The 19850-nt window shown below is 40.6% G+C and overlaps 1 protein-coding gene across 9 annotated transcripts in view; it reads right to left on the bottom strand.

Annotated features, from left to right (window-relative positions):
- The window catches only part of Cdc14b (cell division cycle 14B), a 118973-nt gene that overhangs the window by 37935 nt on the left and 61188 nt on the right, over nucleotides 1–19850 (bottom strand). For all 9 annotated transcript variants that reach the window (XR_007835111.1, XR_007835110.1, XM_051194125.1 and 6 more), the window contains 3 exons: nucleotides 18365–18455; nucleotides 17723–17798; nucleotides 14581–14673 (listed from right to left, as the gene is read on the bottom strand). Coding sequence is in view for 7 of the 9 variants with exons in the window: in XM_051194125.1 (XP_051050082.1) it covers nucleotides 14581–14673; nucleotides 17723–17798; nucleotides 18365–18455 (260 nt within the window). In the remaining 2 variants the exon portion in view is untranslated. The remainder of the gene's footprint in view (nucleotides 1–14580; nucleotides 14674–17722; nucleotides 17799–18364; nucleotides 18456–19850) is intronic.

Below are 19850 nucleotides of genomic sequence, written 5' to 3'. Positions count from 1 at the left end.
ACCTGAGCTCTGTCCTGTTTCAAAACGAAACAAAACAAACCAAAAAACAAAACCATTAGCCACCCTTACATTTCAATAGCTTTAGCTTGTAAATTACCTTTACTTATATACATACTACAGCTGACATAAAGGTCCTTAGTTTAGGTATAGGAACTGTAAGTCCAGAATATCAAACGCTCTCTACTAGCCAGCTATAGTGATTCACACCTTTAGTCCCAGCACTTGGGAGAAAGAGGCAGGAGGAACTCTAAGTTCAAGGCCAGCCTGGCCTACAAGGTGAGTTTTAGGTCAGGCAGAATAAATAGCAGATAAATCAAAATATGCATGCCTCTCTACCAATAGCAGTTAATAAAAATAAGTGAACCGGCCTTGGTTATAAGCCCTGCTCACTGATACAGTTTAAAAAAGAAACCTGATCTCCCCCCCCATAGCTCTTCATACGTGTGTGTGTGTGTGTGTGTGTGTGTGTGTGTGTGTGTGTGTGTGTATATATATATATATATATATATTTTTTTTTTTTTTTAGTCATTTTGGCTTTTGAGGCAGGATCTCACCTGGAACTTGCTCTGTAGAACAGGCTGACCTGACCCTTAATTAAAACAGATCTACCTGTTTCTGCCTCCTAGGGCTTCAATTAAAGGCATGTGCCACCATGTCCAGAACACTCTGATCTTTTTAAAAAGAAAGATCTCATTTGTTTTTTAAACATTAAGAGTGTCATGGAGCCTAGGCCGGCCTCCAACTCGCCTATGTAACCAAGAATGATCATGAAGTCTTGATCCCTCTGCCTCTAACTCCCAAGTTTTAAGGATTATAATCACGAACCATCAAACCAGGTTTATTCCACATTAGGTAGGGATCAAACTCAAGGCTCGAGGCATGCTTTTCAAGCACTCTGCCAACTTAACCATATATCCCCAGGCCCCGTGATCTCAATTTTTAAACATGGGTGGATGTGGAGGGATACAACCATCTAAAAATAGTCTTTAAGTTACATAACCTTTGAAGGTTTCTCATCCCTGGTCACTCTGATAGGAGGCCACCTATCCTGCCTAAACTCAGGAATGAAATGGAGATAAAAGTGACAGATTTGCAAACAAGAACCACTCAGCCAATGTCCCAGGGGCCACAGTATCTGGGGCATTTACTGGAATGGACAGAGAAGTCAGTCTCGTGAGCTGGCACTGCTGAGGTGCTATGTAGCTTCTGCCCTTCAGCCTGGCTGCTGTGTTTACAGGTGCCTGGTTGTTCTCTCTGCCTTTCTTAACACCCAAGAAGGAGGTTCACCCAGGAGCGTTTACAGAGCCTGTCACACTAAGTTCTTCCCCTATGGTCTCTGCTGGATGAACTACAATCTGACCCTCAGCCTCTTACCTATCCAGTCCAATCTCTCTGCCCTGAAGCCATCTTAACTGGCTACTTACTGGGAGTACAAAATAATGAAATCCCTTAAAAAGTGGACCAGAGGCCCCAAAGTTCATCACTAGATAAAGTTCTCAATTTGACTGCTAAAGCAATCTCAGACTGTGGGAGTCTACTCAAACTGCTGAGCTAGAATATATTAGAATTAATTAGGACCAAATTTTCCATATGAAAGCTTATCAGGTAAGCCATTTTAAAGACTGTAAGACCCATTTTTTAAAAAGTTATAAATATTCATGAGGGAACCTACAAGTCATCACAATTACTTCTTCCAGAGTAATTTATTAACCAGGGAGGAGAGCAAATTTGCAAGCTACATGGTAAATCGTCTTCTATGTCATGGAGTCTACACTAAGAGGCTTTGAATTAATTTTTTTTATAGAGAAAAATGTTAGAAGCCAGCAGGAAGGTAGTGGTCCAGGCCATTAATCCCAGCACTTGGGAGGCAGAGCCAAGCGGATCTCTGTGATTTCAAAACCAGCCTGGTCTACACACAGTGAGATCCAGGACAATCAGAGCTACGCAACACAATGAAACCCTGTCTCAAGAAGCCAACAAACAAAAAGCTTTTTGCTCTCAGAAGTATGTGTGCATAACCTAGGAGATGATGCAGTCTGTAGAAAAGCTTGACAGGAGGCTATAACCACAGATAATAACCAGTAAGACAGAATGGTAACTGTTTTTAATTTAAAAAGCAGATTTTAAGACAGCAAGATAGCCTAGTGGAAAAAGAAACATGCCAACAAGTCTCACAATTTCAGCTTGATCCCAGGGTCCCAGGTAGTAGAAGAAAACCAAAACATGTACACAGTATGCACAAGCACAAGTAAGATAAATAATATAAATAGCTCAATGGTAGAGCACTTAACCAGCATGCATTAAGTCCTAGGTTCAATCCAAAATTAAGGGGGAGGGGAATGAGGGGAAACTTGGGGTTTGTGAAGATAGCTTGGTGGTTAAGAAAGCTTGTTGCTCTTCCAAAGGACCCAAGTTCAGGTCTCAGCACCCACATTGGGCAGCTCACTCAAAACCACCTTTAACTCCAGTTCCAGGAGATGACACCCTCTTCTGGCCTCTGAAGGTACCAGGCATACAAATGGAGCACATACATACCTGAAGGCAAACATCCATATACATAAATAAATCCTTTTAAAAAACAAAACAGAAGTTGATGTACATTTTGTAAAACACTGACCACATATGGTCCTTGTTTAATAATTTTAAAACAGGTAATAAAACTGTTTTGTAGCTACTAAAATATAGTATGCATGCATGGTGTTTTGTTTTTTTTTTTTTTTTAATTTTTTTATTTTTGAGACAGGGTTTCTTTGTGTAGCCCTGGCTGGCCTCAAACTCAAGAGATCTGCCTTCCCCTGTTTCCCAAGAACTGGGACTAAAGGTGTGCACCACCACTGCCTGGCCTAATAATATTTTATTTATTTGCACAACTAGTAATTAAAGGGAAAATTCTATTCACTTTGCCTTTTCCTTGGGAAATATGGCATTCTTGGATGAAGGTTTTCAAAAAGAAAAAAATTAAAAAAAAAAAAAAAACTGGAATTATTTCTGTGTATGTGCGTGTGTGCCTGCTTATATGTGTGTGTGTATGTATGCACTGTGCATGTGCAAACATGTGTCTTTTTATATGTAAGCATATGTATGTGCCTATGTGTGCAAATGTGTGTGTTACCCACATGAGTGTGTAGGCACACACCTGTGTGTGTGTGTGCAGAGGCCAGAAGACATCAAGTGTCCTCCTGTATTGCTCTCTCTAACTTACTCCCTTCAGACAAGGCCTCTTATGGAATTGGAAGCTCATTTGTCTCCACTACTCACTCAGCACACCACAGGCACATGCAGCTATGCTTGGTTTTTGTGCATGGGTACTGAAGGTATGAATGCAGATCCTCACTCCTGCACCGTAAGCACTTTTTTATCCACTGTTCCCTCTCCCTGGTTCTTCTTGGTTCTGTTTCTTTTTGTTGGTTGTTGGGTTTTTTTTAACCCCTGCAGTGTCGGAGATGGAACTCAGGATTCCTTGCATACTAGGCCAAGTGATCAATCTACCACTGCACTGGAAATTCTTTCCGTATTTTTTGGTTTTATTTCAACATTACTGCTCAGGCTTTACTACCTCCAAAATTCAACAACTCTAGAAAAAGTTATCAAGCCTTCAGTTCAATTCATAGGAGGTAGTCCTTCTGTAGCACTGACCACGCCCATTGGGGGGTGGAGCGATGGGCGGAGGTGACCTGAGGAAGGAGGTCGGAGGGGGCCAGGAAGGCGCTCTCTTTCTGGCGTGACTCGGACAGGAGAGGATCGGGTTGAATTTCCTGGTGTTCATCTGTCTAGGTTGTAAGTTATTTCTCCCTGAATAAACATCTATTCGGCCTATTTGTTTATCCTGACCCTTATTTACCGCAATATCTGGTGTCAGAAGCGGAATTTACCTGGGTTTTGCCCCCAGGCGGCAGAAGCCGCCCCCCTCCCCCCACCTTCCCCAACGGGCAGGGTTTAACCAGGTGGACTCACCACAGCTTTGGGACATTTGCCTCTTCCTTACTGCAAAGGAGATCTTTGCCGCTAAAGCAGACCTGAGAAGGCACTTACCGCTTAACATTTTTTGCCCATTTCCGCACGGGACTTTGCATTCGCGCAGAGCCTCTCGGCGGCACCCGCCCGGCGGCACCCACCCGGCGGCACCCGCCCGGCGGCACCCGCCCGGCTTGCACGCGTTTCGTCTTGTGTTACAAGTAACTCCAAAAGTCCCCTTTTAACAAAATTCTGCTTGCCATAGTTTGTTAAGAACTTTTTACAGGAACCGGGATCAGACGAGCCTGGGCGGCTAGGCGCTATTTGATGACACACCTCCAGGCGTAGCTACCACAAGCGGAGATATACAACTAAAAGCATCAAAGTTCCAGGACAGCAGAATTACACCTAAGGTAATTGTAACATCCTTTGCAATTTAAGCTGATATAAAATCTGAGATAAATTGTTCTATAACTATGGCAGATAATTTTACTATGCAGAACTTTAGGAATTATTTTACTTCATATGTAGAAGGGATTTTAGCAGAAGAAACTTATGACTGGACCAATATATACTTTTATTTTGTAATAGCAATGGGTTTCATCATTAACATGATATTCTTAAAGAAATGGTTTGAGATTACAGCAAACAATAAGGAACTTGTACAAACCATGGGAGACTTAGTAACAAAGATTCGAAACATTGAAAATGATAGAATTCAAAGCATAGAGACAAGGATTCAAAACATTGAAAATGATGGAATTCAAAGCATAGAGACAAAGATTCGAAACATTGAAAATGATAGAATTCAAAGCATAGAAAATATAGAAAGAAAGATTCAGAATATTGAAGATGGCGTTGGCGAGCTGAAAGGTATAATTTGTTTAATGTCAGATACTTCAATAACCAGAACAGAAACAATGCAATGCATTAACAAACTAGCAGAAACAGCCCACTCCTGGTCGGAGGAAGCTACTAATAAGTTTAAAAAACTGGAACATCAGATAGAAAGACTAGATGACAGAATCTCTTCCATGTCTGAGGATAATGACAAGCTAGCAGATAGAACATTGTTTCTGGAAGGCAGTTTACACGCCATTCAGATAATATCTAAGGATGATAAGATTAAAAACATGGAATCATTTGTAGTTGGAGAAAGTAAGAAACTGACTGATACAATGAAGTCTCTAGAAAGTTATTTGATTCAAGAAGTTCAGACACTCAAAGAAACAATGGTGAATAGATTTCAGGCTTTAGAAGACCTTCAGTCTGATACATCAGAAGAAGAACTACAGGTAATAGGGCATGAAAAAGATTTAAAATTTTCCACACCATTTAGGGTCAGGGGAGCTTTCCCTGTATCTATTCATGAAAAGCCAGCAACGAAGAAACATCCAAAAGGTGTCGTTGCATATCAGTGGGAACCAATACGTATGAAAGATTTAAAAGGTATAAAGGAAGCAGTAGTCTCTTATGGCATGCATTCACCTTATGTGAAGCAATTAGTAGAATCATGGGCATGGAATAACAAGGTAACCCCTAAGGATTGGGATCAATTAATATCAGCTGTCCTTGAAAGCGCCTCTCAAATAGAATGGAGGGCTTTATGGAGAGAGGAAGCAAAAGCTCTTGAACTTCAGGGCTTAAAGAAAGGGTATAAAGCTCCCCAAGATAAAATTCTTGGTGAGGGTCTCTATGCTGACCCAGAAACCCAAGCTGCCTATGATGAACACATCTTGTCTCTATGCAGTACAGCAGCTTTGAATGCTTGGGATAAGGTTCATGAATTAGGAGAGAGGATAGAACCTTATACCAAGATAAAGCAAGGACCTAGAGAACGTTTTAGTATCTTTTTAGAAAGATTATCTAGGGCAGTACAATTAGAGATAGCAGACATAGATGCTAGGCGAATACTCATAGAATCTTTAGCTTATACGAATGCGAATCCTCAATGCAAACAGGTGCTTTGGCCTTTAAAAATGCGATCAGCACCCTTGGATGAATGGGTCCTATATACAGGCAACATTGAGTATAATGACAATAAGACTGAAGCATGGATAGGAGAAGCCATATCTAAAGGTCAGAGAAGATATCAAGATAACAGAGTTCCTTACTATGGTGACTTAGAAGCTTGGGTAGGAGAAGCCATCCCCAAAGGTTTGAAAAGATATCATAATGTCAGATGTTATAACTGTGGTAAGATAGGACATCTAAAAAGAAATTGTAGGCAAAGCTTCCCTAGAAGTAACACCCCCAGGAATGAATCAAACAGAAGGCCTCAGCCTTCTGGGTTATGTAGAAGGTGTGGCAAAGGCAGACACTGGACAAATGAGTGTAGATCGACCAGAGACAAGCAAGGAAACCCTTTACCATCGGGAAACTCCTTGGGGGCCTCTCGAAGGCCCCCACATCACAGGTGGTTCGAACATTCCCAGTCACAGTGGAAGACAATCTCCCACAGGACAATTAGAAAATTCTGTGCCTATTATAAAAACTCATACTGCTCTGGATGACGAACTAGTGACGGAAGTTGAATCAAACATGACAGAAGGAAATGAAAAACGTATATTTTGGCAAACTGCTATAAATAGTCATAGGCCTAGATTGATAGTTAAGATGAATAATAGACTGTTTGAGGGTCTGGTGGACACTGGAGCTGATGTAACTATCATATCTAATAAATCTTGGCCTCAAAGATGGCCCCTGCATGAGGTAAATGTTCAATTCTTAGGGATTGGAACCCTGGCTCAGGTAAAACAAAGCACGAGATGGATTGACTGTATAGGACCAGAAGGACAGAGAGGGAGGTTGAGACCATATGTGGCTGATGTAGTGATAAATTTATGGGGTCGTGATCTATTACAGCAATGGAATACACAGATTAACATTCCTCCTGTATTAGATGGGAACCATAGACGACCTCATGATTGTGGAAAGAATACTGTTAAGTACTATACAAGACAGAGACCAAATATCCAGGCAGTACAAAAACAAAATACAAATGCTGAACAAACAGAGGAACCAAAAGCCCTACCTTTAAAATGGCTAACAGAGGAACCTGTCTGGGTAGGACAATGGCCTATGACCTCTGAGAAGTTAGAAGCTTTAGAAAGCCTGGTTCAGGAACAGCTAAATGCTGGACATATTGAGGAATCAACCAGCCCTTGGAATTCTCCTGTATTTGTGATCAAAAAGAAATCTGGTAAATGGAGAATGCTTACAGACCTGAGAGCCATCAATAAAGTTATCCAGCCAATGGGCTCTCTACAGCCTGGAATGCCCTTGCCTTCTTTGATACCCAAAGAATGGCCTATTATAGTTATTGATTTAAAGGATTGCTTCTTCACTATACCTTTACAAGAACAAGACAAAGAGAAATTTGCCTTCACGGTACCTAATTATAACAATTCTCAACCGGTGAAGAGATATCAATGGAAGGTTTTGCCACAGGGAATGCTAAATAGCCCCACCCTGTGCCAATATTTCGTACAAAAGCCGTTAGAAATAATTCGTAAACAGTTTCCACAATCCATAATCTATCATTACATGGATGATATATTGTTAGCTGACTCTAAAGGAGAAATATTAGAAAAAATGTTTGAGAAAGTAAAGGAAGTTTTACCTCGATGGGGATTACAAATTGCACCTGAAAAAATACAAAAAGGAGAGTCTATCAACTACTTAGGATATAAAATAGGTCTACAGAAAATTAGACCACAAAAAGTACAGATCAGAAGAGATCGCTACCAGACTCTTAATGATCTTCAAAAATTACTAGGAGAGATTTCTCAACTGCAAACCATAATTGGAGTAGAAGGGCATGATTTGAAAAACTTGAAAATGGCCCTAAAAGGAGATAAGGACTTGAATAGTCCACGAATACTATCAGCTGAAGCTGAGAAGGAATTAGAATGGGTAGAAAAGAGGATACTAGAAGCACATGTGGACCGTGTGGATCCAAACCTAGACTGTATTCTGGTTATATTACCATCTAGAGAATATCCTTCAGGGATTTTGATGCAGAGAGAAGATATCATATTAGAATGGATATTCCTACCACATAAACAGAATAAAAAACTGAAAACATATATAGAAAAGATCTCTGACTTGATTATAAAAGGTAAATTAAGACTTCGTCAGCTAATAGGAAGGGACCCAGCAGAAATTATAGTACCTTTAACTAATGAGGAAATTTCTTCCTTATGGAAAGATAACGAATATTGGCAGAGAGCTTGCAGTAACTTTTTGGGAACAATTAGCAACAACTATCCCAAAACTGAGAGAATCAAATTCATAAAGAAAACGATTTGGATTCTTCCACGCATTGTAAGAAAAACACCTATTTCTGGAGTTCATACATTCTACACTGATGCAAATAAATCAGGTAAGGCAGGATATAAATCAGGAAATATTAGTAAAGTGGTTCAAAGCCCTTACAATTCTGTACAAAAGGCAGAATTGTATGCCATTCTCATGGTACTTATGGATTTTAAAGAACCCCTCAATATAGTTACTGACTCTCAATACGCAGAGAGAGTCGTTTTACACATTGAGACTGCAGAATTTATTCCTGACAATACAGAATTAACTTCATTGTTTATACAGTTACAAGATACTATCAGAAAGAGGACTCATCCTATATATATAACACACATCAGATCCCATACGGGTCTGCCAGGTCCTCTAGCACAAGGCAATGATGAAATTGATCGTTTATTGATAGGAAGTGTGCTAGAAGCCTCAGAGTTTCATAAGAAACACCACGTGAACAGCAAAGGTTTAAAAAAGGATTTTTCTATCACTTGGGAACAAGCCAAGGAAATAGTAAGGAAATGTCCTACTTGCTCATTCTATAACCAAACTCCTTTACCACCAGGCAGTAACCCTAAAGGTATAAATAGGAATGAAATATGGCAAATGGATGTGTTTCATTTTGCAGAATTTGGAAAATTAAAATATGTACATCACACTATAGATACATTTTCAGGGTTTCAGTGGGCTACTGCTCTGAGCTCTGAAAAGGCTGATTCTGTTATAACGCACCTTTTAGAGGTAATGGCCATTATGGGCATACCTGCACAAATAAAAACTGACAATGCTCCAGCATATGTCTCCAGCAAATTGAAACAGTTTTTTGAGTATTACAAGATAAAGCACATAACTGGTATACCACACAATCCTACAGGACAAGCAGTGGTTGAGAGATCCAATCGTACTTTAAAAGAAATGCTCCATAAACAGGCAGGAGGAACCAAAACACCCAAACACAGATTACATAATGCTTTATTAACATTAAACTTTCTTAATGCTGATGAAAAAGGAAAAACAGCTGCAGAAAGACACTGGACAATAGAAAAAACTTCTGAACTAAATCAGCCAGTGTATTTCAAGGATGTACTGACCTCAGAATGGAAAGCAGGATATGTGTTACGTTGGGGTAGGGGTTTTGCATTTGTATCTACAGGAGAAGAAAAACTATGGATACCATCTAAGTTAATCAAGATCCGAGTTGAACAAGAGAAGCATCTTAATGAAGAGAAATGACAAGTCATCCAACAAACTAGGTCCTATGAGGTGTGCGGAGGCCTCTCAAAGGTAGGGGAAGTGTTCTGTTCTTGTTTTTACAGGAAAACAGAGAAAACCTATCATCAAACAGCCAAAAGACACTGAACATGTAGGTGCCTACAGAAGAGAAGACAGCTCTTCAGAAACAATCACTTAAGGAAGCAGAATCTGATATATGGTAAAAAAAAAAAAAAAAAAAAAAAAAAAAAAAAAAATATTTAATTGTAGTAAACTATTTCTATATAGAAATCTATTTCTCTCTATTATCTAGTATTCCTGAAGTCCCAAATTTTGTAAACCAATGCTGGCTTTGGAGTTGGATTTGGCTTTCCTTCTCTAAATTCAAGCATGTTGTTAAGATTAAATTCATGGTTTCTGCCTTAAATCAAGAAGCCAATTGGTGTAAGGCAGAAGAAACAAAATCTGGGGACTCATATCTTATGCAATTTTCTCTCTGAAATCCTAATTTTCTCACATACTTTTAATGCTTATTGTTGTCTTTCCCTAATGCATACCTTAAAACTTGAAAATTTTACTTTAATATTGATGTGTAACTTTTCCACAAGGAATAATAACGATTCCTAACAGCAGTCTTTGAACTTTCCGGAAAGAAGATGGGGCCCCACATCATCATTTCCACTTGACTCAACCTGATGCATCGGAACTACAAACATCACCCTAAAACCGGTTTGAGACTGTTTTGCTCGAGACAACTCATGACTAGCTAGCTGTAATGGTGCACCTTTTTATTACACCCTGGCCAGTTTCAAATAGAACTATAGTCAAGAATTTTCTGCCACACAGTGCCTAACTACATATGTCACAGCCAGTTCTGTTGAGAAATTTGGTTGCTAAAAATTTTCTTCCTACAGGATCCATTGGAGCAATCATCGTCCCATTTCAGCAGGAAGTAATCTTAATATGACTACGCCCCCTTTCCCTACCCTTGGAATTTTGGGATAATAGTCATCGTCTTTGGGTTGGTTTTAGTTATTTGGGATTGGGTGATGCTTACACTCGGGTTTATCTTTTAGACAGGAATAGGGAATGGTGGGTAAAGGTATGGTTTAGAGGGGATATAAGTAGATTAGCCTGTTTCCTTGAGAATTTGAGTTTGAATGAGATAGTATTTTACAGCTTACATTGTTATGCATTCCTATGTGGTAAGCTATGTAAAATTAAGTTTATATTTTGTTATATTGTGTTAAATGTTTCCACTTATAATATTTATGCACATTATTTTTTACCATATTCTATGTATGTATACTTTTCTTGTGTTCAAGACATTTTGTATATTGATACAATTTGGGATATTTATCTTGCTGCCCTTTATAGTTCTACCTCTTGTCTTGACACTTATACTCTACCTCTATTTTAGGGATTTACATGTAGGTATATGTAAATAGTTATATTGTTTAAGTATTTGTTCCTGCTTTACTCAGGAAAGTTTTAATCAGTCTTTTTAGCTAAGTTCCCGAGTATTATAGATTATCTTCACTCACATTTCCTGTACCTATGAGATTAGTCAGATATAGATGCTTAATCTTCAATCCTTCATAGACATGCAGAACATGGCATTTAAATGTTTTAATATTAGTACTCCATTGACATGAGACACTGTTGCTCCTGACAGCACCGTGCATTTTCCCGAAAATATGTTGGACACTGTTGTTGCTCCTGCTGGAGTTCAATCTCGCCTCAGCTAATGGCCTGTTGGGCATAGAATTGCCCCCACCTTGACCACTGATTTGGACATGCAGTCCTATGTGCTTGCAGGAGACAAATATAGAAGACTGCTTGACCTTGCCAAGTCAGGGTAAGACAGCCATTCTATTTCCCTGCTGTTGTTGTGGTCTGTCAAGTTCTCTTGGCATTAGCCAAATCTGGGTGTACCAACGTCGCTGTGAGACCTAGGGTGACTGTTCAGGTGGCTTGCTGTTTCTGTCCTTGCTGCACCGTTTTGGAAGTTGTCCATCCGCATTTCCTGTCTACTCTAGTATTGTTATTTTCCTTCTCAGGTCTTGATGAGGTTGAAGATTAAACTATCACAACTATTATTCTCTCTTCCTAGTTAGATATATTAGGTACTAGACTTACGTTTTCCAGCTTAGGACAACTCTATTGTAAACTCCATTATGCCCTCACCCTAGGACTAGATATGTAGGTCATTTTGTTCTCGATTTTCCTTTTCTTAGAGCACACTTGTTATTCACTGTTTTGTATATAGTTTTGTATTAAGCCTAAATCTTTTCTTTAGACTAAAAGGGGAATTGTAGTGAGGTAGTCCTTCTGTAGCACTGACCACGCCCATTGGGGGGTGGAGCGATGGGCGGAGGTGACCTGAGGAAGGAGGTCGGAGGGGGCCAGGAAGGCGCTCTCTTTCTGGCGTGACTCGGACAGGAGAGGATCGGGTTGAATTTCCTGGTGTTCATCTGTCTAGGTTGTAAGTTATTTCTCCCTGAATAAACATCTATTCGGCCTATTTGTTTATCCTGACCCTTATTTACCGCAATATCTCTACAGTACTTTAACCAGAGATCTAAATTGACTTCAAGAAAAAGAGGTCTTGGTCACTTAGGAGTTTGATCTGCTCAAGTGTCTTCATCATGTGTCAACACTCTTTCCTACTATGAATAACTTTCTTTTCTTGGAGGGCTTTCTCCTGCCTCCTCCCCAAGCACTACAGCCACTCCAAGCTCCTCCATTTGCCCACCCACCGTGGCCTCAAAGGCACCTGTCCCAGCCACACACTAATCCTCCCACAAACTGGCTTCTGTCTGTGAATATCCAAATCTATCCCACTTCCCCTGGCAAATTCTTAACCATGGAATCAGCATTGATGTGCAAGGGTAAACCTCTCAGAGGGGGAAAAAAATTTTTTTAATAAGATTTTTATTTATTTATTATGCATACAATTTTCTGTCTGCATGTTTGCCTGCATACCAGAAGAGACCATCAGATATCATTATAGATGGTTGTGGGTCACCATGTAGTTACTGGGAACTGAAGTCAGGACCCCTGGAAGAACAGTCAATGCTCTTTATCCCTGAGCCACCTCTCCAGCCCTCTCAGAGGAATTTCTAAATCCATAGCAAAGTTAGCATGCATCAAGTTGTGATCAAATCCATCAAGGCATTATTCATAAACACAAGAAGTTATCTTTCTCACTGTTGAAAACACCAGCCATGGGCTAGGTGTACAGCTTGATGGTAGAACACCTTAGATACTGAAGGCCCTGAGTTTAATCCAAAGACCCACCAAATAAAAACAGCAAGAATGAGTCAGGCGTGGTAGCTTACACCTTTAATGCCAGTCCTGGAGGAGGCATGGGAAGGATAAGATCTCTGTGAGTTCAAGACCAGCCTAGTCTACAAAGTGAGTTTCAGGATAGCCAAGACTGGTACACAGAGAAACCCTGTCTCAAATAACTAAAATCAAACCAAACCAAAATAAGAACAACTTCATGTTTATAAAATTATCCGGTATTTCCTTTATGGTTTTAATTTGAGATTCTACCATACCCTCAACCATTTTCTGGGACATTCTCCGCCCTGAAGTGACAGCAGTTGGCTGCAAACAACATGTCCACTAGTGTTTTATGTGACGTAAACAGATCAACCCAGAGGCAACCCTGGTTAAGGAATTATGCATGTGGGCCCTGTCCCTGCAGTGGAACTGCCCTGGCCATCCAGACTTTTGCTTGGACATTGTGTACGAAAAACCCACAAACAGTTTAGAGATTTTTGCTGTCACACCAAGGACTGATTTCATCTGCAGGTTGCCATTAATGTTGCATGACCCTGATATTCCTAATTTGTGTGAAGCTGTCATTTAATCAAGGCTTTCCTCCTCCAAGTTGGCCACAGTTAAGGTATCTACCTGCCAAGCCAGTTAGATGGCTCAGCAGATAAAGGTGTCTGACACACACACACACACACACACACACACACACACACACACACACACACACACACCCTGCATCTGGTTCCTTCAAGGTTTTCTCTGAAACATTTCTCTCCACTACTTTTCTGAGCATACCCAGGAAAAGACAACAAACAGAAAGACCTAAGCAGCTGGTAACAGGACACTAAACATCTTTTAAAATATCAAAATTTGAGGTGTAATTCCAATTAGCTCCACCAATTTTTTTTTTTGACCCAATCTTTGTAAATTGCAGATTACCCAGCTGCATAACAGGAGATAATTTTGTAGTATGAGACAGTATAATGCTTGTGTTGACAAAGCAGCTCACTGAAAAAGAGAGCCTAACCTAAGAAGAGAGCCTGGGGCCAACATCACAAATGCAAGCAAACAAACCTATCAAAGCAGGAGCAGTTGAGAGCGCTTGCTGCATTGCTGCTCAATCATGAGGATCTGAGTTCAAATCCCAGCACTAAAGTAACATACAGTAATAAGCAAAATGCCTGTAGCTCTATATAACATCTCGGCCTCAGTGTATACTACAAAGCTATACTCACATGCTCATACACTCACAGAGAAATGGTCATATGTCTTTAGAGGGGGAAGGGGTATCTGGAGAAATGTCTCAGCAAATAAGGGTGCTTCCACCAAGGCTGATAACCTGAAACCCACAAGGTAGAAAGAGAGAAACAATTCCTAAAAGCCTCTCTCTCTCTCTCTCTCTCTCTCTCTCTCCACACACACACACTCTCACACACTGACTCTACACTGGAACTGACCCCAGTAAAATGACTTTACAACTCTCTAACTGGATCATGAATTAATAAAAGCAGTCGTGGGAACATTATTCACTAACCTTAAAGGCTAAAAAGATACCGACTTTTTCATAGTAATCAGTCAAAAAAAAAAAAGCTAATAAAAAATTTTTAATGTTCTAGATTCACAATAAAGCTGGGTGAACAGAAACTCACACATGCTCCCCAGAAACATGAGCAAAAGTCTCCCTGAGGTGAACACCTTTCAAAAAGCAAACAAAACACAACCCCCCTGGAAACAAACCAAGCTGGTATCTTAGGAAAGACTGGTTTCAAAGCAGCACAGCTGAGCACACTGACGACCTTCAGACCCCGTGACACTTACCATGTAACACCCAATAAGGAAGGCAGCATTTGCTTGTTTTCTCTGATCAGAGCCGGTAAAATGGATTATTTTCTTCCTCAGCATCGTAATCGACTGCATCAAGACAAACTGTTGTTAGTCTTTTCTTGACCACTTCGAATTTCCTAAAATTCTACTTTGTGACAAATTCTACGTCTCACACGCATACCTCCTGGTCATTTCAGAAAGCTATGGATATATATAGAGTCAAGAACTCTTTAACACTAAGAACAAATACTGATGAATCCTGAGTCTGTGGGGACTCAAGTTCTCCCTGGAGGCTACTGTCACTCAACAGAGACATAAGACTGTAGCATTATACACAACTAGTGACATAGGAAGAAGCTGAATAAATGTCCCAGCATGGGGGGGAAAATCATCAACAAAGCAGGGCTTCCTAAAACAGGAGATGCAACAAGCTGGAAAGTCAGAGTCTCACTAATAACACTGGCTGGCCTGAGCTCATTATGTAGAGCAGGCTGGCCCTGAAGTCAAAGCAACCCACCAGCCTTTATCTCCTAAATGCTATGATTAAAGGCATTAACCGACAACCCTGATCTATCTGCTTTTTCTTTAATCCTGGGCTGGAGAGATGGTTCAGGGATTAAGAGCCCTTGCTGCTTTTGAAGATGGCCTGGGTTTGTGTCCCAGCACCCACATGGCAGCTCATGTCCATCTGTAACTCCAGTTCCAGGGGAGCTGATGCACTCCTCCGATAATCTGAAAGCACTCCAAATACACTCATGGAAAATACTCATACACATAAATAAAATAAAAATATCTTTTTGAAAAACAAAAAAATTAATCTCTAGCCCTAAAGCCAGTAAGTTAAAAAAGGACATACAGAACAAAGACAATCCAATCCACAAGCCAGCAGCTGAAAGGCGTTTTCCTAATTTATGAAAATTAAGTGTACACTGGGGATGTGTGTACGTTTCTCCATGCATGTTAACATGCATTTTTAACAGGAAGCTAGAAAGAAAAGGAAGCCATCACCCAAGCAGGTACCCAGTGGTGCTTCACTGATGTGAAATGCACCAAGGGGGGAACAGAGCGTGCTCAGCTGCATTTGAAAACACTGCTTGTCTGCATGTTCCAGTCAGTGTCTCTATTGTCAATGTGTACTACTTTCCCTTAGGCTTTATATGAACTAAGGGGACCTAAATCGATTAAAAACCAAACCAGATCCTAGCCAGCCATGGGCGGCACAGGCACCCTCTTCTTCCAGGACACTCTGAATCGCACTAGTTAAACGGGCAGCCAGGTTTCAGACAGGCTGGTAACTTTGCAGTGCTTCTAGAAAGGAATGCATTCATTTCCCGTGGGCACAGGAAGGAGTAAGTCTCCAGCAGACTAGGCATGAAGGTGCAGCCACCGGTGCACACATGCATAGATTTACTCTTTCAAAACTAAAGCAAAGGAACACTAGTGGAGAGGGGAGAATTATATTATGAGTGGAAAGGGGGAGAGAGACAGAAGGCCACAGAGGTTTGCTTTGCTACTTAAGAGAGCATGGGAATAAGTGTTCTCATGTCTAAATGTGTAGTGAATACAGCTGCCGCTCAGGAGGGGAAAATATCTCCCTTACTCATAAACTTGTAATGATGTTAAGCAAAAATAAATGCTATTTGTTTTGCATAGTTCCTGGTAGGTTATCCACTGATAAAGTTTTTTGTTTAATTCCTGCTAACAAATTCAGCATTTTCTACTTGACAATTTATAATGACTAGGTTTTGTTTTGTTTTGTTTTGTTTTTTTTTTTTTTTTTTTTAAACAGTTTGAGACATGGTCGCTGTCCTGAAACTCACTACATAGATCAGACTGGTCACAAACTCGCAGAGATCTTGTGCCTCCCAAGTGCAGAGATAAAAGGCGGCATGTGTCAATATGCCCACCCCTTAAGTGTCTGATCAGTAATTCAGAGTTTTCAAATAAAGGAATGGGATTTGTGTTCACACTGTGTACTACTCTCGATGAGGCAGCCTCTCGGACGCGCAAAAAATGATCCTCGGTTCTCTTACTGCCCAATCACATTCGAAAAGGGTCCAACCTGCAACTCATGAAACATAGCTTGGGTTCCCAGCTCAGAGAGAGCAAAGCAGAGTCTGATTTCCTCACCATTCATCAGTGCTCTTCTTTGAAAGGGAGGCAGGAGGAACAATGGCCAAAGCAAAGGAAGCATTTCTCTTGTCTGGCTTCAGTTCCCCATGAGGTCAGACAAGCAGACACCTGGTCGACTAACTGCCTCTGGCTCTGAGCATCAACCCAAACCAGAATCAAATAACCTGAACATAGCCCATTCCATTAAAACTAGGAAACAGGCTGCATGTGCTGGCATATCCACGAGGGGATTCACACACTTCTAGGCCAGGCTGGGTTACACATAAGTTTGTCTCAAAGCCCAGAAAAACCTCTAGAAGGAAGAAGAAGAAAAAAGAAAAAAAAAGAAAAAAGAAAAACACCCAACAACTGTATGCAGCATGAGTTCGGAAAAAATTGTTTTATTAATATACGGGTGTTTTTGCCTGCATACCTATGTATGTGTACTATGTGTTTGCCTGGCGCACACAGGCCAGGGAAGAGGATGTCATATCCTCTAGAACCCCTGTGGCAGGCAGTTATGAGTCATCACCATGTGGATCTCTAACAGAGCATCCAGGGCTCTTGACTGCTGAACCATTTCTCCAGACTCAGAAAAATAATAAAGTATATATTCTAAATACTACTTACTACAATGATTAAGTAACAAGACCCTAGCCCCACCCCACCCCTTTTTTTTTTTTTTTTTTTATGAAAGATAGACTCATCTCTCAGTCAGGCTATATATAGCCTCATATAGTCACAGTATACCAAGGAGAGTACCTTTAAAACATTTGGTATGTTTTCAAGACACACCAGTAGGAAGCAAACTAGCTTCTTGGTATATACTTTTTTAAAGATCTTTCTGTCTAGCACAGGCTTGCCTTGAAGTTGGGACGTCATCCTGAATGTACCAACACCAGCACACCTGGTCTGAAACTGTTGTTTTGTAAGAGGAAGTACTCTTTCAAATTCTATTTTCTAACACTGCTGCTTTACTGTAAAATGTTGCTGAGTGATCATTGCATGAACTTAAAAGATTTACCTTGAGCTTCTTATTTATCTTGCAACAATATCTGTAAACCATTGCCAGGTTGAGCGGTCCAAAATCCGCGTAGAAACTTTAAAAAAATGAATAGAAACAAGTATGAATTCGCTGTTCTGAATGTAAATGCTCTTAAATATCAAATTATGGCAAGAAGGCATCCACCAACCCAAATTAACAAGGGCCATACAATTCTAATGTCCTATCCTACTAATACTAATAGAAGGAATATTCTGGTAATCAATACCTATTTAAACAGACAAGTGGGATAAAGCTGTACCTCATTAGTGGAGAGAGCTCAGCCAGCATGTACCAGGCTTTTGCTGCCCTCCCCCAACACACACACCCCAGACTAAATCTAACCTCAATTAAGAAAAAATTTCCCGGTAGCAAAACCAGATTCTTACATGTTTGTATTTGACACGGCTCTTAAGTGCAAACTCTTACAATATCAAATCTCAGTATTTAAACAGAGGTTCTCTCTACCCTCAAAGGTCTATTTCATTACCAACAATTTGCAACAGCACCCAGCTTCAAGTGATCATCAGGTACATGATTTTCCAAGGGCTATGTCATCTCTACTCATACCAAGAGACTCTTCACAACGGTTTAAAAGTTTCGGTCTTAAGAGGCAATACTTACTTCTCATACTCAAGTTCATTATCTATGCTGAAATAATGTTCGTTTGACGCACTCTTTGGTCTGCTGAAGAGAATGGCAAAACAAAGGCGATCTGAAATGGAAAAATTGCAATGTTCCTTCCTTCAAGCTATTAAAAAAGTGTCCCAAGTCAAGACCCAATTCTTTTCCAATGAAATCAAAGATGGAATTTTTTTTTCTCCTATCAATTGTGAGTCCATGCCCACCCCCATGATGGGAAAGGTGACAATGTATAAATTGACTTTGTGTCCGTGTGCACATGCACCCCCTCCACACACACACACACACACAATGTTTCAGATGGATGGGGAAAGGTGGCAATATATAATTTCAAAACAGTCCTTTTTTTGGTGAATAACAACAAATAAGCAAAAAGTTTACAGAAGAAATTTGCCTTAATCTGTTAAGTTTCTAGAGTGGTGACATTTCATTCAGTGATGCTGTTTTGACATCGGAAGCAGACTAAGAAATCTCAGGAAACACAGCATGCATCTGATGGCTAGCCTGCAGCCATGCATCAAGTTTATGAGGACATCCTGAAAAGACATACAGCAGGAAACAATCCTTTTAAATAAAACAAAGAATGTTTTCAATATTGCTGATTACAGCCATGCAACACAAGAAAGTGTGTTTACCCAATTCTTTTCGTAGATGTGCTTTGAGTTTCTTACAAATTACTGTTAAAACCAAAGCAATGGGAGGCCAGGCTGGAATGTGATCTGTTGCATGAATGCACTCAAGAGTACTAGAGTTTAGCAAGAAGGGCAGTAATATTCAAAGGTTTCACTTACTCCCAACCCCCAGAACACAGCGTATCTAATAGTAATTAGATACCTACACTCCAAACATCGTAAAAATCAAGGACAGCCTTTGAGCATATATATTTTCAGACCAACTTGTAAGGAATAAGAAACAACACAAGCCGGTATATCCTTTTCCCCAAATGGTAATTTAAACTTTTCTATCTGTTGCCTCCACTTTTACAACCGCTGCACATGTGTCCTAGTAAATGCAACTACAAACTTCTAGCATCCACATTCAAACTGGTGACAGGACCACAGTCCTTTCCCAACCACAAATGACCTTTGATCCACAGTGCTCAGTGCCTGGGCATTTCACGGAGCTTCCAAGTGTGGGTGGAGAGGGTATAGGGCACAAAGGTCACAAGCACACTAAGGTGTCAGTTTTCCCCCAAAGCCACTAGCCCCAGAGGAGAGGTCAGGTGGGATCCTGGGGCAGCAGACTGCTCCTCCAGCCAGCAGGAGCCCTACCCTACCCTGAGCACTCACCTCGGATCACCTCGGCCACCCGAGGGGTCCCCGCGCCCTCCCGGCTCATGGCTCCAAAGCATCTGGAAGGCAGGGCAAAAGAAGGACCAGGCGGATCTGGGGATGAGCGGCCCGGGAAGAAAAATGCAAGGGCGACCACACCCCCGAAGTTTAAAAAACAGTGAAGTTTAAAAGGCCTC

This window comes from Phodopus roborovskii, unplaced genomic scaffold (assembly GCF_943737965.1).
Source record: "Phodopus roborovskii unplaced genomic scaffold, PHOROB, whole genome shotgun sequence".
NCBI classification, from domain to species: Eukaryota; Metazoa; Chordata; class Mammalia; order Rodentia; family Cricetidae; genus Phodopus; species Phodopus roborovskii.
The sequence above is the reverse complement of the archived record's forward strand: the minus strand, read 5'-3'. Positions and strand labels throughout refer to the sequence as shown.